Source organism: Belonocnema kinseyi, chromosome 6, assembly GCF_010883055.1.
Source record: "Belonocnema kinseyi isolate 2016_QV_RU_SX_M_011 chromosome 6, B_treatae_v1, whole genome shotgun sequence".
In the NCBI taxonomy this organism is placed as follows: Eukaryota; Metazoa; Arthropoda; class Insecta; order Hymenoptera; family Cynipidae; genus Belonocnema; species Belonocnema kinseyi.
The window spans coordinates 144,402,378-144,422,961 of NC_046662.1; the positions used below are offsets into that span (position 1 = coordinate 144,402,378).

The following is a 20,584-nucleotide window of genomic DNA, read 5'->3' on the forward strand; positions in this document are numbered from 1 at the left end:
CTCTTGTGCTTTCTTAATCCGGGCTTTCAGGAGTGAGTACTCGAGATAGATTAGAATTGATGCATTTTGCTCACCCCTAATACTGAAGTCAAGTCCGAGTGTATCAGCAGCCTACTCCGCTGCTTTGTACAGAAATGCTTCTTTGCCCACTTCTTCGTGATTCCTGACCATTTTAAGAAGAGGGTCTCTTCCATTTGCAACTCTATGTGCTGTACCCAGAATAATCCTGTTGCAAAGACATTCAAGACTCAATATTCCGCGACCCCATTGACGGCGTGAGATGTACAGTTGCGGAACGTAAGACTTAAGATGCATGCTTTCGATCATGTGCATAACCTTTCTTATCCCGATATCAAGAGATCTGAGCTCGTTCTTCGTTCATGGAACTACTCCAAATGAATAGAATAGTACCGGGACGGCAAGCATGTTCGTTGCAGATACGTTGTTCCTCGCCGACAGTTCGGAAGACCAAATCTGTCGGATGAGACCTTTGTATCTGCTTCGGAGAGTATCCTTTATAGATGTCACATCCTGAATGCAGCTCTGTGGCACGCCCAGGTATGTATAAGTCTCTCCAGCGCAAAGGTGTCGTATGGAACGTGTCTATCAACGAGCTCAGGATCCTCAGGGATGCCATTAAGTTTTCCTCGCTTCAAATAAACCTTGGCGCATTTGTCTAACCCAAATTCCATTCCGATTTCCTTAGTATATCGTTCGACAATCCCCAGAGCTAGATGCAGTTGCTCTCTGTTTTCAGCATAGATCTTAAGATCGTCCATGTAAAATATATGAGTGACCTTGTACTTTCGATCTGCAGGTTTGCCGCACAAGTACCCGTCGGAATGGCGCAGTGATAGCCCAGAAGTCGGATTCACCGGAAAAATGTCCACGAAGCACGTCATCCATTTCAGCGAGATCTTTAGGCTCAAGAGAAACCTTTGTGTTGATGTTTTTCCGGCTCGTAAAGCATCGCTCTTCATCTATTGGATACCTGCCCGCGGTTGGTCTTAGTGTCGCCTCTCTTTCTTTGTTGCCGGCTTGTTCTTGCTGTGGCAGAGTAGACGTTCCGCTTACATAGCCCCTTTTACGGAGTAGTTCAGCATGGTTTCGCAGACGTTTCTGCGAAAAGTGCGATAGCTCCGGGTGTTTCCCGCACCACAGAGCATGCAGCCGTGCCATGTAACCCCGTTCACGGGCCACACTCGCATCGTAGCTGTCTAGCAAGTCGTGATTCAGTTGCTCCGTCCACCCGAAAGTCACGAGATCCCGCCGATCCATCGCATTGAATCCATTTTCATTGGCTCCCCCAGCTCTAGATTGATCGGCATTGTTGGCACCGCACTTACTACAACTATGTTTGGTGTTGTCATTGTTCTTCCCACGAGAAGCTAGGGAAAAGGGTTCGTCCATCCTTGTAGAGCCCCGCATTCAAGGATAAGGCTGCTTACTCTGAGAGGTCGCTCGGTATCCCAGAGTCACCGTTCTAGACACCTCAACCAGGTGCCATTCAGCTTTCGGCACGGTTTTCACACCTCCGCTTGGGGGTTAGTTCCTTCGGGACCACCCCTGGGCAATTGTCCGCGACTGCCTATTTATTTTTGCAACCATATTCAGCAGAAACCCTTGGTACAGGGACCCTCTATCCGCAACCCGAGGACGCGTTCGGTGGCTTTGTCATAGGCCCTTCAGTTTTTCAGATTGGGATCCGCTCCCAGCGAAATCCTGCAGTTGTTCTTATGAAAAACTTTCATATATATATAAGATCAGCTTTTACGACAGTCAGAATGGCTCTTTTTGTTAGTACAGGTATACACTCTATGTTATAAATGGCTCTTCTTAGAGTTATAAAAATCCAATTCAATTGAGTCGAAGAATTTTTACTCGGGGGTAGTTCCTGGGGGCCTCAACAAATCTGTCAAAGCCGATTTGTAACATGTAACTTGACAAATGAAAAAACTTTTCCCTCCCACGGACCCTTTTGCGTCGAAACTGAGGCCTGATGCCATTGAGAAAAATGTTCACAGAAAATTTAAAAAAATAATTTTTAATCAACCTTTTTTTTGCTATTTGCAGCTCTACAAATATTTAAACAAACCGAAATTCAAAATCGGGCTCAACAGGTTTCTTGATAATTTAATGCTGAATTTAAGAAAAATTGAAAATCGATGAAGAATTGTGACCTTCAGGTTATTTTGAACATCGTTTTTTTTTATTTTGACCCACTGTGGGGCAGTTGTACATTGACACTGGATTCGTTAAGTTTGATAGGAGTAGTTCCGGGGGGTTGCTGAATATTACTTCCAGGGTGGACATTTCACCTAGATGCTTGAAAAGCTGTGTGTTTTGAATAGTTTTAATTTAAAATATTTGTTCCCGTTTAAATTGGTGGAAGGTGAGACCCGGTTCGTTAAATATGGTAGAGGTAGTCCCTGGGAAGCACGGTATATTTCTGTGCATGTAGATATATTAACAGGAGTTTTGGAAAGTTGTTTGTGCTGATTATTTTCAATCAGAAATATTTTATACCATTTAAACTGATGAAAGATAAAACTTGGTTCGTTAAATTTGATAGGGGTAGTTCCTGGAGGATGTTAAATATAAATTTGAGGGTGGATATATCTATGTGAGACTTTCATAAAGTGAGTATTTCATAGGTTACGTGAAATAGATGACTAGAATAGATGTGGAATAGGTGACTGTAGACCTTATTAACCTTTTAAAACATCAGATTTTTCTTAATTAAAATTTGTTTAAACCATGATAAAAAACTGATTATTCAACCGACTAATTTTCAAGAATAACATTTGAATTGGCACAGAATCTTTGAACAAGGGGACAATGAACCTTGGTTCGTAAATTTAACAAATGTTAAAATTCTTGATTTAGTTAAAGATGTTCTCAGATTAAGTAAAAGTTTAAGTAACGGCGCGATAAAAAGTAGATCGAAAGATATCATGGAAAAAGTCCAAAAGAGCGAATTAAATATACACGAAATTCCGATATTAGATCAGCACGATTTCCAAAACAAGATGTTATACCTGCCAAAGAGCTTTGATGATAAAAGTTGTCTGGACATTAGTAATATTGATCGTAAGATTTCTAAAGATTTCCTTATAACGAAAAGTTTTCTTGAAAGCAAACCTGATATAATTCGCATTCATTCTGATAAAGTCATTATAACTGTTTGTATGAGAACATCAGATTATGTTAGGAATATAAAGAATTTACTTTTCAATCGTGATAATTTCGATTCATTAAATAGAAAACCATTAAAACTATTAACAAAAGACACTGTCGAAGTGCTTGGCAATTGGAGAAAGAAAGGACTTTTAGAAAAAGATATAAGGTGGACTGATACTAATACTGAAGACACTGTTCTTGTCAGATGTTATGGATTGAGAAAGATTCACAAAGATGGCTATTCTTTAAGAATAGCTATTGGAACAATTAATACACGAACTAAATTTTTTAAATAGAACTTTAATTTGATTCTCAAAGACTGCATCACCACTTCAAAATATACTATTGAAAATAGCTGGAAAATTCAAAAAATTATTATTCCAACTCGGTTCCGGATGACTATCTAATGTTTTCTTTGGATGTTGTTGCATTATTTCCGAGTAGACCCCTTGAAATAGTTAAACCGGCAATTTTGAATAGATAGGATAACATTGAAACACGTACTCGATTATGTCAAAAGGTATTTGTCAACGGGACATTTCTTATTATGAACTCCATTAATTTTTTATTTAATGGATCTTTTTATAAATAAAAGTTTGTTACTCCCATTGATTCAGACATTTCTTCGATTTTAGCGAAAATTGTTATGGACCCGGTAATAAGCCTTGAATTCAATAAAATCAAGAATCTGTATTCCTATGAATAAGCGATTATTCCTCCGCCTAAAAATCCCCCAAAGGAAACAGAAAAAGTGAAAATCCTATTCCTCCCAATCGACTTAGTAAAATTTAACGAAAGCATTTATTTAACCAATTTTTTATTATTAAATCTTTCTATAACTTATAAATTCAAAAAATATTCAAATTTATATTTATTTACATTTTAATAATTCATTTAAACGTCTTGAAAAATGCATCAAAGAAATCTATATAAATGTGTGAATTTAAATAATTTTAACTCTAGAGAGGAGGACTTGAATTGATTTATATTAAATTTTCAAAACTTATATTCCACGTGAAGAAATTAAAACAATTTATTACACATATTTTGTGAACTTATTAGAAGGAATTGAATAATCTCAAAACATGAACACATTCGGAGAATGGAAGTCATATCTGTGAGATTATATTTTTGTACAATTACAAGGAATCAAATATATTGAAATCACATTCTACTTGGGAGGGGGGGGGGGTAGGAACTTATGCGACAGCTGCTATAGAATTACAAATAAATTAGTTTCTGAGATATCCTATTCATATAATGACATTTTAGACAGATGGAATAATTGAGCATTCAAAATGATAGAATAATCTTCACTTTTACGCTGAAATCGGAAAATATTATTTTTCTCAAATCAACGCTTATTACTAGGGAGTATTTAGCGTTCTTTGTTTTTGAAAACTTATATTTTGCTTCGCCTTTTGACTTTCGGTATCTAGATGATATTTTTATATGTATTTTTTCTATGTGTACAGGGCATTACCCACATTACACACAAAAGTTCATTGAAAAAATGTGACAATTAAAATCCAACAAATCAAAAGCAGACAAAGTAATATTTTACCTGCAGATAATCACCCCCATGAAGATGGCACCCCAAAGTTCACACTTTTTAAATTTTCTTTTTGCTTACGCTTGTTCGTCGTTTTTACTATTTGTAATTTTAATATTTTCGTTTTTACCCTCCTGGTTACGAAATTAGGGGCGAAATTGATTTCGGGGGGCTAAGTTCACGCTTCCACCCGAAATTGAAATTTCTAAAATTTTCTTTTTGTATACGTTTTTACGTAGCTTGCACTATTTGTACTTTCAATGTTTTCGTTGTACCCTATTAATTATCCGGCTAGGGGGGAATCAAAATTTTGTGACATCCCTCCGAAATTCAAATTTCTAAAATTTTCTTTCAGCATACGTTTGTACTGTTTATACCACCAATATTTTCGTTTGTACCCTCCTGGTTACAAAATCAAGCGCGAATTTGAATGGGGGGAGGGGGTAGATTCACGCATATACCTTAAATTCAAATTTCCCGAATTCTTATTTGCATACGTTTTTGCGTTGTTTGTACTGTTTGTATTTTTAATATTTACGTTTGTACCTTCTTGATGGCCAGGCTAGGGGGAAATCAAAATTTCTAGCCATCTCCCCGAAAATCAAATTTCTCAAATTTTCTTTTTGAATACCTTTGTACGTTGCTTGTACTGCTTGTACATGCAATATTTTCGTTTGTACCCTCCTGGTTACAAAATTAGAGGCGAAAATGATTTCGGGGGGCTAACTTCACGCATCCCCGCGAAATTCAAATTTCTTAAATTTTCTTCTTTAATAAGTTTATACGTCGTCTGTACTGTTTGTACATCCAATATATTCGTTTTATCTTTCTGGTCACGAAATTGGGGGCAAAATTGATTTCGCTACCCTCTTGGTTGCCTGGCTAGACGTGAATCAAAATTTCATGCCATCCCCCCGAAATTCAAATTTCTCAAATTTTCATTTTGCATGCGTTTGTACGTCGTTTGTACGCGGTTTGCACAATTTGTACATTGAATATTTTTGGTAGCACCCTCCTGTTTGTGAAATTAGGAGCGAAATGGATTTCGGGGGGCTTACTTCAAGCATTCCCGCGAAATTCATATTTCTCACATTTTCTTCTTTAATACGTTTCTACGTCGTTTGTCCTGTTTGTACTATTAATATTTTCGCTTGTATCCTCCTAGATGCCCGGCTAGGGGGGAACCAATATTTCGTTCCATCCCCCCGAAATTCAAATTTCATACATTTTCCTTTTGCATAAGTTTGTACGTCTTTAGTACAGTTTGTACAGTCAATATTTTTGCTTGTACTAGGCAGTCTGATAAGGCCCTAAAAAATGAAACACGGAGACGTTTTTTTGGCCAAAGTCGGTTTTATTTTTCAACATACTCTCCTTTCAGGTGGATACAGCGAGTCCAACGATTTTCTAACTTTTTGATACCGTCCGAAAAGTACTCGATCGGAAGGTCTCCAAAATACGCCTCAGTTTCAGCTATGAGCTCATCATTTGAGTAAAAACGCTTACCGGTGATCCATCTCTTCAGGTTAGGGAACAAGTAATAGTCGCTGGGGGCCAGGTCTGGTGAATACGGTGGCTGAGGAACCAATTCGAAGCCGATTTCATGCAATTTTGCTTGTGCAACTAAGCATGAATGAACAGGCGCATTGTCGTGACGAAAAAGCGGTTTTTTCTTGTTCAAATGCGGTCGTTTTTCGGCGATTTCAATTTTCAATCGGTCCAGTAATGATGAATAGTATGCTCCGGTTATGGTTTTACCCTTTTCAAGATAGTCCACGAATATTATGCCATGTGCATCCCAAAATACGGAGGCCATAACCATAACTGTTTTGCCTGTTGCGTTGACTCGGGAGTGTAGTAGTGGATTCAGGTTTCATCCATGGTTATGAATCGGCGCAAAAACTCGGTCGGCTTAAGCGAAAATGCGAAAAAGCTGCTGGGAAGTTGTCACACGAATTCGTTTTTGGTCCACTGTAAGCAAACGCGGCACCCATCGCGCGCAGAGCTTCTTCATGCCCAAAACTGAATGCACGATATTGCCCACACGTTCCAATAATATGCCTACAGCATTAGCTACCTCTCTCCATTTCACTTTGGGATCATTCAACATCATATCATGGATTTTTTCGACATTTTTTAATGTAGTGACCTCTTTTGGGCGCCCAGATCGTTGAGCATCAACTGTGCTCGTACGGCCACAACGAAACTCGGTAAACCACTTATGAATCGTTCCAATCGACGGTGCAGAGCCGGGTAATACTTATCCAGCTTGGCCTTGGTCTCGGGTATCGTTTTCTTGCGAAGATAATAGTGTTTGATCAAAACTCGAAATTCAGATTTTTCCATATTAAAAAAAACTCGGAGGTTAGTCGCTTCTCAGTGCTGTAACTTGTAAATGCGTAAACATAAATGGCTAAAGTTTTGACATGCGTCATTTGAAGGATCAAGCTCGACGAAAATGGTTCACATTAGTGAATACTAATGCCATCTTTTAGAATTTTCAGGTACTTATCAGATTGCTTAGTACACTCCTGGTTATGGAATTAGGGGCAAAATTGTTTCGGGGGACTAACTTTATGCATCCCCGCGAAATTTAAATTTCTCCAATTTTCCTCTTGAATACGTTTTAAGTCGTTTGCCCCGTTTGTACTATTAATTTTTTCGTTTAAACCTAGTTGATTGCGCGACTAGGGGGAAATGAAAATCACGTGCTATCCTCGCGAAAATCAAATTTCTTAAATTTTCTTCTAGAATACGTTTGCACTGCTTGCACTTTTAATATTTTCGGTTTTAACCTCATGGTTGTCCGCCTAGGGGGAAATCAATATTTCGTGCCATCCCCCCGAAATTCAAATTTATAAAATTTCATTTTTGAATACTTTTTTACGTCGTTTGTACTGTTTGTACCTTTAATCTTCTCGTGTGTACCATCTTATTTGTCCGGTTAAGAGAATATCAACATTTCGTGCCATCTCTCCGATACTCCCATTTTCTTTCTGCAAACGTTTGTACGTCGTTTGTAGTGGCATACATCCAATTATTTCCTGGTTATGAAATTAGTGGTGAAATTGATTTGTACAGGGGGGGGGGGTGCTAACTTCACGCATTCCCTGAAATTCAAATTTTAGAAAACTTCCGTTTGAATGCGTTTGTAACTCGTTTGTACTGTTTGTACTTTTAATATTGTCGTTTGTACTATCTTGGTTGCTCGGCTAGGAGGCAATCAGAATTTCGTGCCCTCTCCCCGAAAATCCAATTTCTCACATTTTCTTTTGCATACGTTTTTACGTCGTTTTTACGTGTGTATATAAAATATTTTCGTGTGTATCCTTCTGATTACGGAACTAGGGGCGAAATTGATTTGGGAGGATGGGCTAACTTCATACATCCCCCACCCCGAAATTCAAATTTTTCAAATTTTCTTCTTGCATACGATTGTACGCCGTATGTACTATTTGTACTTTTAATATTTTTATTTGTACCCTCTTTCTTGCCCGGCTAGGGGCAACCAGTATATTCGTTTGTAATTTTATGGTCAAGAAATTTGGGGCGAAATTGATTTCAGGGGGCTAACTTCACCCATCCACCCGAAATTCAGATTTCTCAAATATTCTCTTTGCATAAGTTTGGACGTCGTTTGTACTGTTTGCACATTTAAAATCTTTTTTGTACCCTCTTGATTGCCGGGCTAGGTCGCCGAGATAGAGACAAATCAAAATTTCGTGTCATCACCCGAAATTCGAATTACTAAAAAGTTCTTTTTCATACGTTTGTACTATTTTTAGTTCTAATAATTTTCGTTTGTACCTTCTTGGCTGCTCGCTTAGGGGGAAATATAAATTTCCTGCCAACCCCCTAAATTCAAATTTCTCAAATTTGTCTTTTTCTATACTTTTGTACTGTATGTTCTTTTAATATTTTAGTTTGTACCCACTTGGTTTCCTGAATAAGGGGAAATCAAAATTTTGTGCCCTCCCCGAAATTCAAATTTCTCAAATTTCCTTTTTTCATACGTTTATACTGTATGTACTATTAATATTTTTGTTTGGATGCTCTTGGTTGCTCGGCCAGAGACAAATAAAAATTTCATGCCATCCACCCGAAATTCAAATTTCTCAAGCTTTCTTTTGCATACGCTTGTTAATCGTTTGCACTGTTTGTAGAACCCATACGTTTTTACTGTTTATATTGTTTGTACTTTTCATATTTTCGTGTGTACCCTCTTCTTTGCGTGGCTGGAGAAAAATAAAAGTTTCATGTAATCCACTACAAATTCATATTAATCAAATTTTTTTGCATACTTTTGTACTGTTTGTACTTTTATTATTTTCGTTTGTACCCACTTAGTTTCCCGGTTACGTGGAAATGAAAATTTCGTGCCATCTCCCGGAAATTAAAATTTCTCAAATTTTCTTTTTGCATACGTTTGTACGCTGTTTTTACTGTTTGCACTTTTAATATTTTCGTTTGTACCCTCTTGGTTGCCGGGCTGGAGGCAAATTAAAATTTCGTGCCATCCACCGAAAATTCAGATTACTTAAATTTTCTTTTTCGTAAGTTTGGACGTCGTTTGTTCTCTTTGCACATTCAACATCTTCGTTTGTACCCTCTTGATTGCACGAATAGGGGGAAATAAAAATTTCGTGCCATCCCTCCAAATTCCAATTTCTCAACTTTTCCATTTTCTATACGTTTGTACTGTATGTACTTTTAATATTTTAGTTTTTACCCTCTTCGTTGCCCGGTTAGGGAGAAATCAAAATTTCGTGCCATCCCCCGGAAATTCAAATTTCTCTAATTTTCTTGTGCATACGTTTGAAACTGTTAGTACTTTTAATATTTTCGTTTGTAGCCTCTCGGTTGCCCAGTTAGGTGGAAATTATAATTTCGTGTTATCCCCCCGAAATTTAATTTTCTAACATTTTTTTTTGCATACGTTTGTAGGTCGTTTCTACTGTTTTTATTTTTAAGATTGTCGTCTGTACCCGCTTGGTTGCCTGGCTAGGGGGAAGTAAAAGTATCGTGCCATCCCCCTAAACTCAAATTTCTCAAATATTTCTTTTTCTATACGTCTTTACTATTTTTCCTATTCATATTTTTGTTTGTATCCTTTTGGTTATCCGGCTAGGGGGGAATCAAAATTCAGTTCCATCCCCCTGAATTTCATATTTCTCACATTTTCTTTTTGCATACGTTGCTACGTTGTTTGTACTGTTTATAATTTTAATATTTTCGTTTGCACCCTGTTGGTTGCCCGGCTAGGGGGAAATAAAAATTGCGTACTAACCCGCCCAAATTCAAATTTCTCAAATTCTTTTCTTGTATACGTTTGTACGTCGTTTATACTGTTCTTACTTTTAATATTTTAGTTTTTACCCTCTTCGTTGCCCGGCTAGAGGGAAATCAAAATTTCGTGCTATCCCCCCGAAATTCAAATTTCTCTAATTTTCTTGTTACATACGTTTGAAATGTTTCTACTTTTAATATTTTCGTTTGTAGCCTCTTGGTTGCCCAGTTAGGTGGAAATTATAATTTCGTGTCATCCCCCTGAAATTTAAATTTCTCACAATTTTCTTTGCATACGTTTGTAGGTCGTTTCTCCTGGTTTACTTTTAATATTGTCGTCTGTACCCGCTTGGTTGTCTGGCTAGGGGGAAGTAAAAATATCGTGCCATCCCTCTAAACTCAAATTTCTCAAATATTTCTTTTTCTATATGTCTTTACTATTTTGCCTATTAATATTTTCGTTTGTACCCTTTTGGTTATCCGGCTAGGGGGAAATCAAAATCACCCTGAAATACAAATTTCTCAAATTTTCTTTTTGCATGCGTTTGTACGTCGTTTGTGCTGCTTGTGCATCCAATACTTTTGCTTGTGCCTTCCTGGTTGTGAAATTAGGGGCGAAATTGAATTCGGGGTTCTAACTTCACGGATCCCCCAGAAATACAAATTTCTCCAATTGTCTTTTTGTATACGTATGTACTATTTGTACTTTTAATATTTTCGTTTGTACCCTCTTAGTTGCCCGGCTAAATGGGAGTCAAAGTTCATGCCATTACCCCGAAATTTTTGTTTGTTCTCTCCTGATTACGAAATCACCGGCAAACTTGAATTGGGTAGGCTAACTTCATTCATCGCCCCGAAATTCAAATTTCACAAATTTTCGTCTTCCATACGCTTGTACGGCATATGTACTGTTTGTTCTTTTAATAGCTTTTTTAGACACTTTAATAGCTTGTTTGTTGTAACAGAATTCTTACTATAAAATACAACTTGGCACGGCTAGCACGAAAGGGTTGTTGGGCCGCATCCGAGATGGGCCGGAACCCCCCGACGGGTCCCGAAGTTATTGGCGACCGAACCTGCCGTCGTCAGTCTCTGTTTGTTCTTCCGGTCGTTAACCAGTCTTGGCGTGTTCTATTTGTGCTCTCCTATTGGATATCACCCGGTGCTAACTCCCTACCGTAGGAACGCTTCGTCAAGGAAGGTTTTCAGTCACCGACGTGCTACTTCTCCACGAGGAAACTTATCATCCGCCAGCACCCGCCAAGGGCTGATGGTCACTCATCTCCATGTAAGTAGCAATAAATGCCGTATTGTTTTAATTACAAACACCTAGTTTTATTGTGTCTTCACGTTACTGTCGGCATCCCAGATCACATTTCCCTCCTCGGCATTACCTCCGTAATACCTGACGTCCAACAAAAATACCCACACTTCTTATCCGTTGAAAACTTTTAACTAGCTGAGAGAAAGAAGACACAATTTCAACTGAAAAATTAGAAATTAATACCCCAAATTGCTACTATTGAAGTTTTAATGTTTTTTGCAGGCCACTGACCCAAATTCGTTGCTATTTGCCTTCATTGACCTGCAATTCTTATGCTGCTTATAATTGATGTTATATGTGAAATTATTTCTTATATGCACTCTGATTTATATTTAGACAATTGATTTGTATGTGCTCATGAAATGATATATTTTTTTAAATGATAAATATGTACAAATCATTCGATATTTATATGCATTGATCTATATGTATAGTATATCTTCATGCATATGCGACTATTGTAGTATGTATTCACGTATAGTAAGACAAATTTCAAACGAATGACGTAGTCAGAAAACCAAAAATGGATATCAAGATAGCAATTTCTTCTTCGCGAAATTGATTAAATTTTTTAGGAAGAACTAAATTAGAATAAAAATTGACATAAAAGCAGGAAACTGGAAATTGTGAGCATCTATTGAAATTTGAGATTCAGCAATTTTTTGCAAATTAAAAACCAAAAATGATGGATAGCTAAGGGAATGATGAAACCTGAAAAAAACATTAATTTTTATTTTTTCTAAATATATTCCATGCGCCCGACTTGACGAAACTTTCAAGTGCGCAAACAAGTTCGCACGTGCAGTCAGCAATACTCGCGAGTCGAGGTAAGGTCACGCGACGTATATCATAAATAAAGGGTCAGAGAATGAAAACAAACATATTTTTGAACGCTGCGACAATCTAATATCTAATTACAAAGTTAATTAAAAATATTTCAAAATAAACTCGAATATTCTCATCGAAATTGAAATGAAATAAAAACCGCTTATAGGAATACATTATAGGTTGTCACCTTCATACGAATTAAAATGGAATTAAAATTAAATGAAAGTTAGATCAGGAAAAATTAAAAAAACAATGGCCAACCCTACAACAATAGAAATAAATTATGATAGCGTAGACTTCGAAGGTATCGCTGCACTTCCAAACCAAGACATTAATTTAATTTATGTCGCAAGTGGAGCAAGTATAAAAAAACAGGTCTCAATTTCACCACAAATTTGGGAGCAATACCAGAAATAATTAATAAATCAATTGGTTGCGGCAGCGGAATTGCTAGAAAAACGAACTTTCAGAAAGTATAGAGTTCGAGGAATTTATGAATCAACAAAAGGAAAGATTCATTAAAGAAAGAGAAAAAAGCGAAAACCAGTTAAGGCTAAGATTAAACTCGACAGCTCATAGCTCTTTCGAAGACGTAAGAGAAATATTAGAAGCAAATTATAGGAAAAATAAAAGCGAACCTCGTAATAGGCAGTCGGTTCAAATCGATTTAAGGGAACAATCAAGAGAAGCTAATACATTTTCTTACAGTAATATCGAAAACCATTGCAAATTAGGAGCTAATAATTTGAAATTACAAAATTCGGATGACAGTCAACTATTAAAAGACAGAATTGACCCAAACCAAAACAGAACACGTAGACTATCGACAATAAATAAAAGGTCAAACAGACGTTCACGAATACACGTTAACAACTCAGACACAGATTACGCATGAGGTAATTACACAAATAATCAAACAATTCAAGCAACTTATTTTCCTTTTGGCATGATACAAACGCTGTTTCAAATTATGAGCAATTGGCCAATAAAATTTCGGAATAATGAAGGCGACAGCCCCGCGCATTTTCTTGAAGAAATAAAAAGATTCAAAAGGGATTATAAAATAAATTATCGCGATATTCTTGAAAATTTAGACACTTTATTAATAGATGCTGCTAAACATTGGTGCGAAATGAATCAAAATTTCTGGAGATCCTTATCGGATTTTAGCGAAGATTTTAAACACGCTTATATGGATGAAAGGTTTTTCGAAGAAATAAAACAAAAAATTAAATTATGTTATAAAAACAGAAACCAAGACATCCATTCGCACTTAACAGAAATTAGAAACTCTATAATAAACTTTATCCGAGAAAAAATCGTGAATGGGAATTACGTAGAACCTATGAAAACCTTCTCATAGAATACAAAATGTAGATTAAAAGAAACTATTTTGATACTTTTGAGCAATTAGAGGATTTAGGCAAAGAATGGTAAACTGAGCTAGCCAAATTAAAAATTCGAGGACAAGTATTACAAATTACGGAACCTCAAATTGAAGATAAAAATAAACAAAACATAACAATGATAACGGAAATAAAACATGATAAACATGATTGAAATAATAACCAAAACGGAAACTAAAATAATTAGGGTAAAAAACAATTAAAAAATCGATTTCCATTTACCCTATTCGGATTTTCATCCCTACATTTTTCAAATAAATATCAACAATATTTCAGACCTAGATTTCAATCAAACTTTCAACTGAGATTCGAAACACATTTCTAACCTAGATTCCAAAAGAATGGACCAAGGTATTCATTCAATCCTCACAACCAAATGTTACCAACGTTTAGCCAAATGACATTACTCAATTGAAGGTCAAACAAGTCCAATGATCGAATTTCCAACAGAAAATGCGGAAAATAGCTTAGGAAATAATAATAATGAAAATAAACGAAATTCTTAAGATTAAAATTACGGGAATAAAAATAAAAAACGGGATAATAATTCTAACACGGATTGCCAAAATATAATAAATTTCGATTCAGACAAAAATCAGAATTTAAATTCGCGCAAAGATGATAAATAAAATATAGTCATTGTTATCATTGTGAATTGGCGGGCCATTATAACAGAGAATGACCATATTATGAGTACAGCCAGGGAAACTAGAAGAGCGGGTATTAGGACAGAAAATTTCTTAACCTATTACCGAACCGCCAGAATTCTTAATTCGGATAAAGATGAAATAATGGAAACACGTTTTCATCTAATGACAAAGTTCGAAGGTAGTTTATTTCGAATTTTATTCGATACTTGTGCAACACATTCGTACGCTTGCAAGGAATTACTGGAAAAAATTCAGAATTCCAGTTATTCAATTGTTAAATCCGTCTCGCGAAAATTGATGGTTGCGAATGGCGAAATAGTCAATATTATTGTTTAGGTAGTAATCCCAATTATGATCGCTAATTGCACAATGCATTTAATGTTCAGGTTAGTAGCAAAACTTATATCAGTAGACATTTTAGGCAAGGACATGCTAAAAGCTCTACGGATGACCGAAATTTGGAGGTAGCATTAACATCAAAAGTTCTAGAAAGCATAAAAATAGTAGCTCAATATGAAAATGGCGATTGTAATCTTTGGAAAAATAAGAAAGTCACAAATCGGAAAGAATCAAATACTAAACCTAAAAAATCCAATGAGATATTAGAAAGTAATAATGGAAATCAATTGGTTTCTTTTAAAAATAAGGCGATTAAACTAAATAATATTACGGGTAACTTAGGAAAAATCCATGAACCAGAGAATGGTTCAGTTGAAATTTATGAAGGTATTGTTGACCTTACCGAAAACCAGGAATTCCATTTAAAAAACTCCTTGAGAACAAAATTAAAATTGACTCGGGGAAAGAACATAGGGCAACTCATCTAACGCAACATAATATAGACGTACAGGGCCACGACCCAATTAAACAACGATATTACCATGTAAGCCCTAAAATAAAGGAAATGATTTACGAAAGAGTAAACGAATGATTATGACAGGACATAATAGAACCCTCTTGTTCCGATTGGTCGAATCCTATAGTGATGATAAAAAAACATGGGAAAGATTATAGATTCTGTTTAGATTTCAGAAAGGTTAATAATATTACAAAACAAGACCTCTACCCAATCGCACTCATGACAAAATTATTGGACACTTTAAGATCAGTTAAATTTATTTCGAAAATCGATTTAAAAGTAGCTTATTTACAAATTCCATTAGAAGATATTTCAAAACCAATCACAGCATTGACAGTCCCTGGAAAGGGCATGTATCAATTTTAAAGGATGCCATTTGGTCTGACCAATGCTCCAGCCAATTTCCAGGCTCATAGAAAAAAAGTATAACTCCAGACTTAAAACCAAACGTTTTTTTGTTATTCAGATGACACCGTAATAGTAACTCAAAAATTGTATGACCATTTGAAATATTAGAACATTGTACTAGATAAAATAAATAATGCAATCCCACACTTTGCTGAAGAAGAGTACCTAGCCGTAGTTTGGGACATTAGGAAATGCAGGCCATACTTAAAAGGTTATAGTTTTAAAGTATTCACGGACCTCTTAGCATTAAAGTGGCTTCATAACCTAAAAAAACCCCACTAGCCGATTAGCCAAATGGGCATCAGAGTTACTAGAGTATGATTACAAAGTCATATATCGTAAAGGCAGTTCAAATTTCGTCCCTGATGCTCTGCCAAGATCAGCACAACCAGCAAAAAACAAATCATTTGCGTTAGCTTGTAGCGTAAAAAAACCGCTGGGGAACACCTAGGATTCTCCACAATGATAATGGCACAGAGTTTGTCAACGAAACTTTAAGAGAACTTACCTAAAAATTCAGTATTAGGCATAACGGTCGTGAATTAGAACCAATTCAATCACTGAGAAGAAATATTAAAAATGATAGCAAAATAGAGTTTCAAAGCGTCGATAAATGGAAAGATAAACTAAGAAAGTTACAAATTATAAAAGACAAAGTTCAGAAAAATTTAGATCCATTAAATGATATATGGCCAATACGAAGATCCTATTATTATCAAGAATACTAATGAACTTATGTTAGGATAGTCATACTCAAAATATGACAAAATGGCAAGGGATCAACAGCATTGATAAGAACAGCTCACTCAAGAATCAAAGACTTGCTCAATAAAACCTTAATTATGTGATTCATTAGAACTTAAGAACAAAATTAGACAGAACGGAACTTTACATTTTCGACAAAAGAAAATACTAAAGTACTAACAGCAAAATACAGAACCTAAAATCTTAGAACAGGAAACAAACTACTCTAACTATTTGTTGATTAGCTGAATTACACAGCTTAAATTGGATTAAAATTTGTTAGAAGTTAATGAAAGAACAGTAACTCAAGAAAAAAAATACTTCAAGGACAATCTACTCCAAAAGCAAGAAATTTACACGAAAATTGACTAAACGGATAAGCTTTCCGTTTCTCTTTTTACATTTTTTCAGAAAGAAGATAATCATTAAGGAGGATCAGATGCGGAAAAAGATTGAGAGAACAGGAACTTCCAGCACAAAAGTAGAGACAATTGTAAAAAACACTACGATAACAATTCCCCGAAAAATTAATATTTGAATTAGTCCACATACAACATAATCTTTTTGTTTTTCAACGAAAAATGATTTAAATTTAGCAACACTTTACAACTCCAGACTCAAATAGACAGATTTAATCATAAGAAAACCGAAACATAAATAATGACGAGATTTAAAACTACTAAGGAAAAACCTTAAAGGAGGGTGCAGAATTACAAAATCTAGTTTAAATCCTTTTTCTATTCGAGACTATCAGAACTGGAAAGCGATATTAAGGAAATTTCCGGTATATATCCGAGTCCCGCGGGGGAGGGGGTGTAACAGAATTGTTATTATAAAATATAACTTGGCACGCCCCTGCACGAAAGGGTTGCTGGGCTGCTTCCGTGATTGGCCGGAACCCGGACAGATTCCGAGGTTATGGATCGTTAACCATTCTTGCCGAGTGCTAATTGTGCTTTCCTATTAGATGCCGACAGGTGTCTCTACCTACCGTGGATACGCTTCGCAAGGGAAGGGTTCCAGTCACCGACTTGCTACTCCTCCACGAGGAAACTTATCGTTCGCCGGCATTCGCCACGGGCTGACTGTCCGTCATCTCCATGTAAGTGGCAATAAATGCCGTATTGTTTTAATTACAAACACCTCGTTTTATTGTATCTACACCTTACTCTCGGCATTCTAGATCACATTTCCCTCCTCGGCATTACCTTCGTAATATTGTACTTTTAATAGTTTCGTTTATACCCTCTTGGTTGCATGGTTTGGGAGAAATACAAATTTCGTATTATACCACGAAATTCATATTTCTCAAATTTTCTTTTTGCATAGTTTGGACGTCATTTATACTGTATTTACATTCAATATTTTCATCTTTAACCTCTTGTTGGCCCGCCTAGAGAGACAAAGATTTCGTGCTATCCACCGGAAATTCACGTTTCTTAAATTTACTTTTTACATAAGTTTGGAAGTCCTTTGTTCCGTTTTTTACATTCAATATTTTCGTTTGTGCCCTTCTGTTTATGAAATTAGGGGTGAAATTGATTTCGGGGTGCTAGCTCAACTGTTTCCCCGAAATTCCAATTTCCAAAATTTTCTTCATGCACACGTTTGTCCGCCGTTTGAACTGCTTGTATTTTAACATTTTCGTTTGTACCCTCTTGGTTATCCGGCTGGGGAGAAATCAAAATTACGTGCCTTCCCCCTGAAATTTAAATTTCTCAAATTTTCTTTTTGCATACGTATTTGCGTTATTTGTACTGTTTGTACTTCGAATATTCTCGTTTGTATCCTCTTGGTTGCCTGGCTGGGGTAAATCAAAATTTCATGCCATCCACCGGAAATTCAAATTTCTGAAATTTTCTTCTTGCATACGTTTGTACGTCGTTTGTACTGTTTGCACTCTTAATATTCTAGAATTTACCATCGTGGTTGTCTAGCTAGGACGAAATTAAAATTTCCCGCCCTCTCCCCGAACTTTAAACTTCACAAATTTTCTTTTTGGATACGTTTGTACGTCGTTTTTACTGTGTGTATATCCAATATTTTCGTTTGTACACTCCTGGTTGAGAAATTCAGGAAATTGATTTCGAGGGGCTAACTTCATTCATCCCCCCGAAATTCAAATTCCTCAAGTTTTCTTTTTGCATACGTCTGCACGTCGTTTGTACTATTTGTACATCCAATTTTTTCATCTGCGCCCTCCTGGTTACGAAATTAGGGGCGAAATTGATTTCAGGGGGCTAGCTTCATGTATCTCTCCGAAATTCAAATTTTCTTCTTCCATACTTTTTTACGTTCCTTGTACTGTTTGTACTTTTAGTATTTTAGTTTATGCCCTCTAGGATACCTGGCTAGAGGGAAATCAAACTTTTGTGCCATCCCCCCGAAATTCAAATTTCTCAAATTTTCTTCTTGATTTGAGTGGGGGGGGGACTGACATCACACCAACAGTATCGCAATTGTAGACTATTCATTTTTATTAATTAAATTAAAATAACCGTCAGGTGTATCTTAAAGTTTATGAATTTGCCTAAATTCTTAGGCAAAGAGAGTTGATATAGAAAATCTCTTATTAAATTTGAAGTATTTGATTCAGCAATTATTTATAATAGTATATATTTAAATTAAACATGTGCGAATTATGTGAATAAAATAATTTTTTTTAAATTTAAAACATTTTTTAAAATGACAAAATTTTGGTTTTAAAGCCAAAATTTAAAAAGGAAAATGACCATTTTTCAGTTTATGATGAAGGTCATTTTAAACTTCAATTTATATTTTATAAACTGAATTACGGGTATAATATTAATAATTTTTTAGAAATTGAAGTCAATTAACTTATTTTTTTTTAAATAAAAAATAATTTAAAATAAAATTTATTTTATTTTTAACATTTCAAATGTATTTAGCTTAATAATTAGAATATAATTAAATTTAATATCTAAATAAAATATTGTATGTAATATGTATTTATACATATATAATCAAAAAATTTGCATAAGGACAACCGCAGGATTTCGCCGGGAGCGGGTGCTAATCTGAAAAATTGCACCCGCTTGCAGCGAAATCGCGGTAAAATTTCAGCCACAACCACGTCTCACAACCGTAAGATAGGTGGTAACAGTCTGTAAAGGAATCAATAAGACGATCCAGCAAAAGCCTCGTGCACCCTAAGAACACGGAGCGACCCAAGGACAACCGCCTTCTGCATTCTTCCCGCAAGTGTTCTAGCATATTGTTGACACGCAGGGATGCTTTTTAGGCCATCAGCAAGTGAAAGCTTGGTACCTCCAAGAGCGCCAATGATAAGGACGATCAGTTGAACAGAATATTCCGGGTACAATCGTTGCAACTCCCTTATAAGGTCTCGATACCTTTCTTTCTTTTCATTCTCCTTGGCTATGATGTTTTTGTCAGCTGGTGCCGAAATTCGATAATGAACATGGTTCGCTTCTCGAAGTCAAGAAGAACCATGTCAGGCCTCGAGTGAGCAACAGAAACAATTGTCGAGAATATAAAGTTCTAGTATATGCCGCACTTCCCATTCTCGACAACTGACTCAATTTCCCTAGGAGCATTTAGAGGAGCGATATTAAGGTGAATGCCGTAGGAGTGACAGAGATGGTAATAAAGAACTCTTAGTGCCGCATTGTGCCTTTGAATGTAGGTCGTTCCCGCGTGAGTTGGACAACTAGACAGTATGTGAGCTAAATGCTCGGGGTGTGCATGGCACGCCCTGCAGCTATGATCGGGAATGTCTTGGCTCAAAATGTGGCGACGGTATATTGAGGTGGAAATGACACCGTCTTGGCATGCAAAAATGAAACCCTCTGTACCAGACTTCAATCCGGGCGATTTAAGGAATGCAAACTCCTGTTGTGAAGACATTCAAGACTCAATATTCCGCGACCCCCTTGACGGCGTGAGATGTACAGTCGCGGAACGGAAGACTTAAGATGCATTTGTTGATGTGCATAACCTTTCTTGTCCCGATATCAAGAGATCTGAGCTCGTTCTTCGTCCATGGAACTACTCCAAATGAATAGAGTAGTACCGGGACGGCAAGCATGTTCGTTGCAGATACTTTGTTCCTCGCCGACAGTTCGGAAGACCAAATCCGTCGAATGAGACGTTTGTATCTGCTTCGGAGAGTATACTTTATAGATGTCACATTCTGAATGCGGCTCTGTGGCATGCCCAGGTATGTATAAGTCTGTCCAGCGCAAAGGTGTCGTATGGCGCTTTTATCAACGAGCTCAGGATCTTCAGGGATGCCATTAAGTTTTCCTCGCTTCAAATAAATCTTGGCGCATTTGTCTAACCCAAATTCCATTCCAATTTCCTTAG

At 36.4% G+C, this 20,584-nt stretch overlaps 1 protein-coding gene and 1 pseudogene across 5 annotated transcripts in view; both read left to right on the forward strand.

Annotated features, from left to right (window-relative positions):
- The window catches only part of LOC117175154 (F-box/LRR-repeat protein 7), a 505,186-nt gene extending 493,880 nt beyond the window's left edge, over window positions 1-11,306 (forward strand). For 3 of the 5 annotated variants that reach the window (XM_033364744.1, XM_033364743.1, XM_033364746.1), the window contains one exon: window positions 10,984-11,301. In XM_033364744.1, the coding sequence (XP_033220635.1) occupies window positions 10,984-11,200 (217 nt within the window). In that variant the 3' untranslated portion in view covers window positions 11,201-11,301. Of the gene's footprint in view, window positions 1-10,983 lie in introns of all 5 variants that reach the window. The other 2 variants (XM_033364748.1, XM_033364741.1) reach the window with 2 other exon arrangements.
- A 1,116-nt stretch (window positions 11,307-12,422) lies between these two features.
- LOC117175633 overlaps window positions 12,423-20,584 on the forward strand; it is a 15,829-nt pseudogene continuing 7,667 nt past the window's right edge.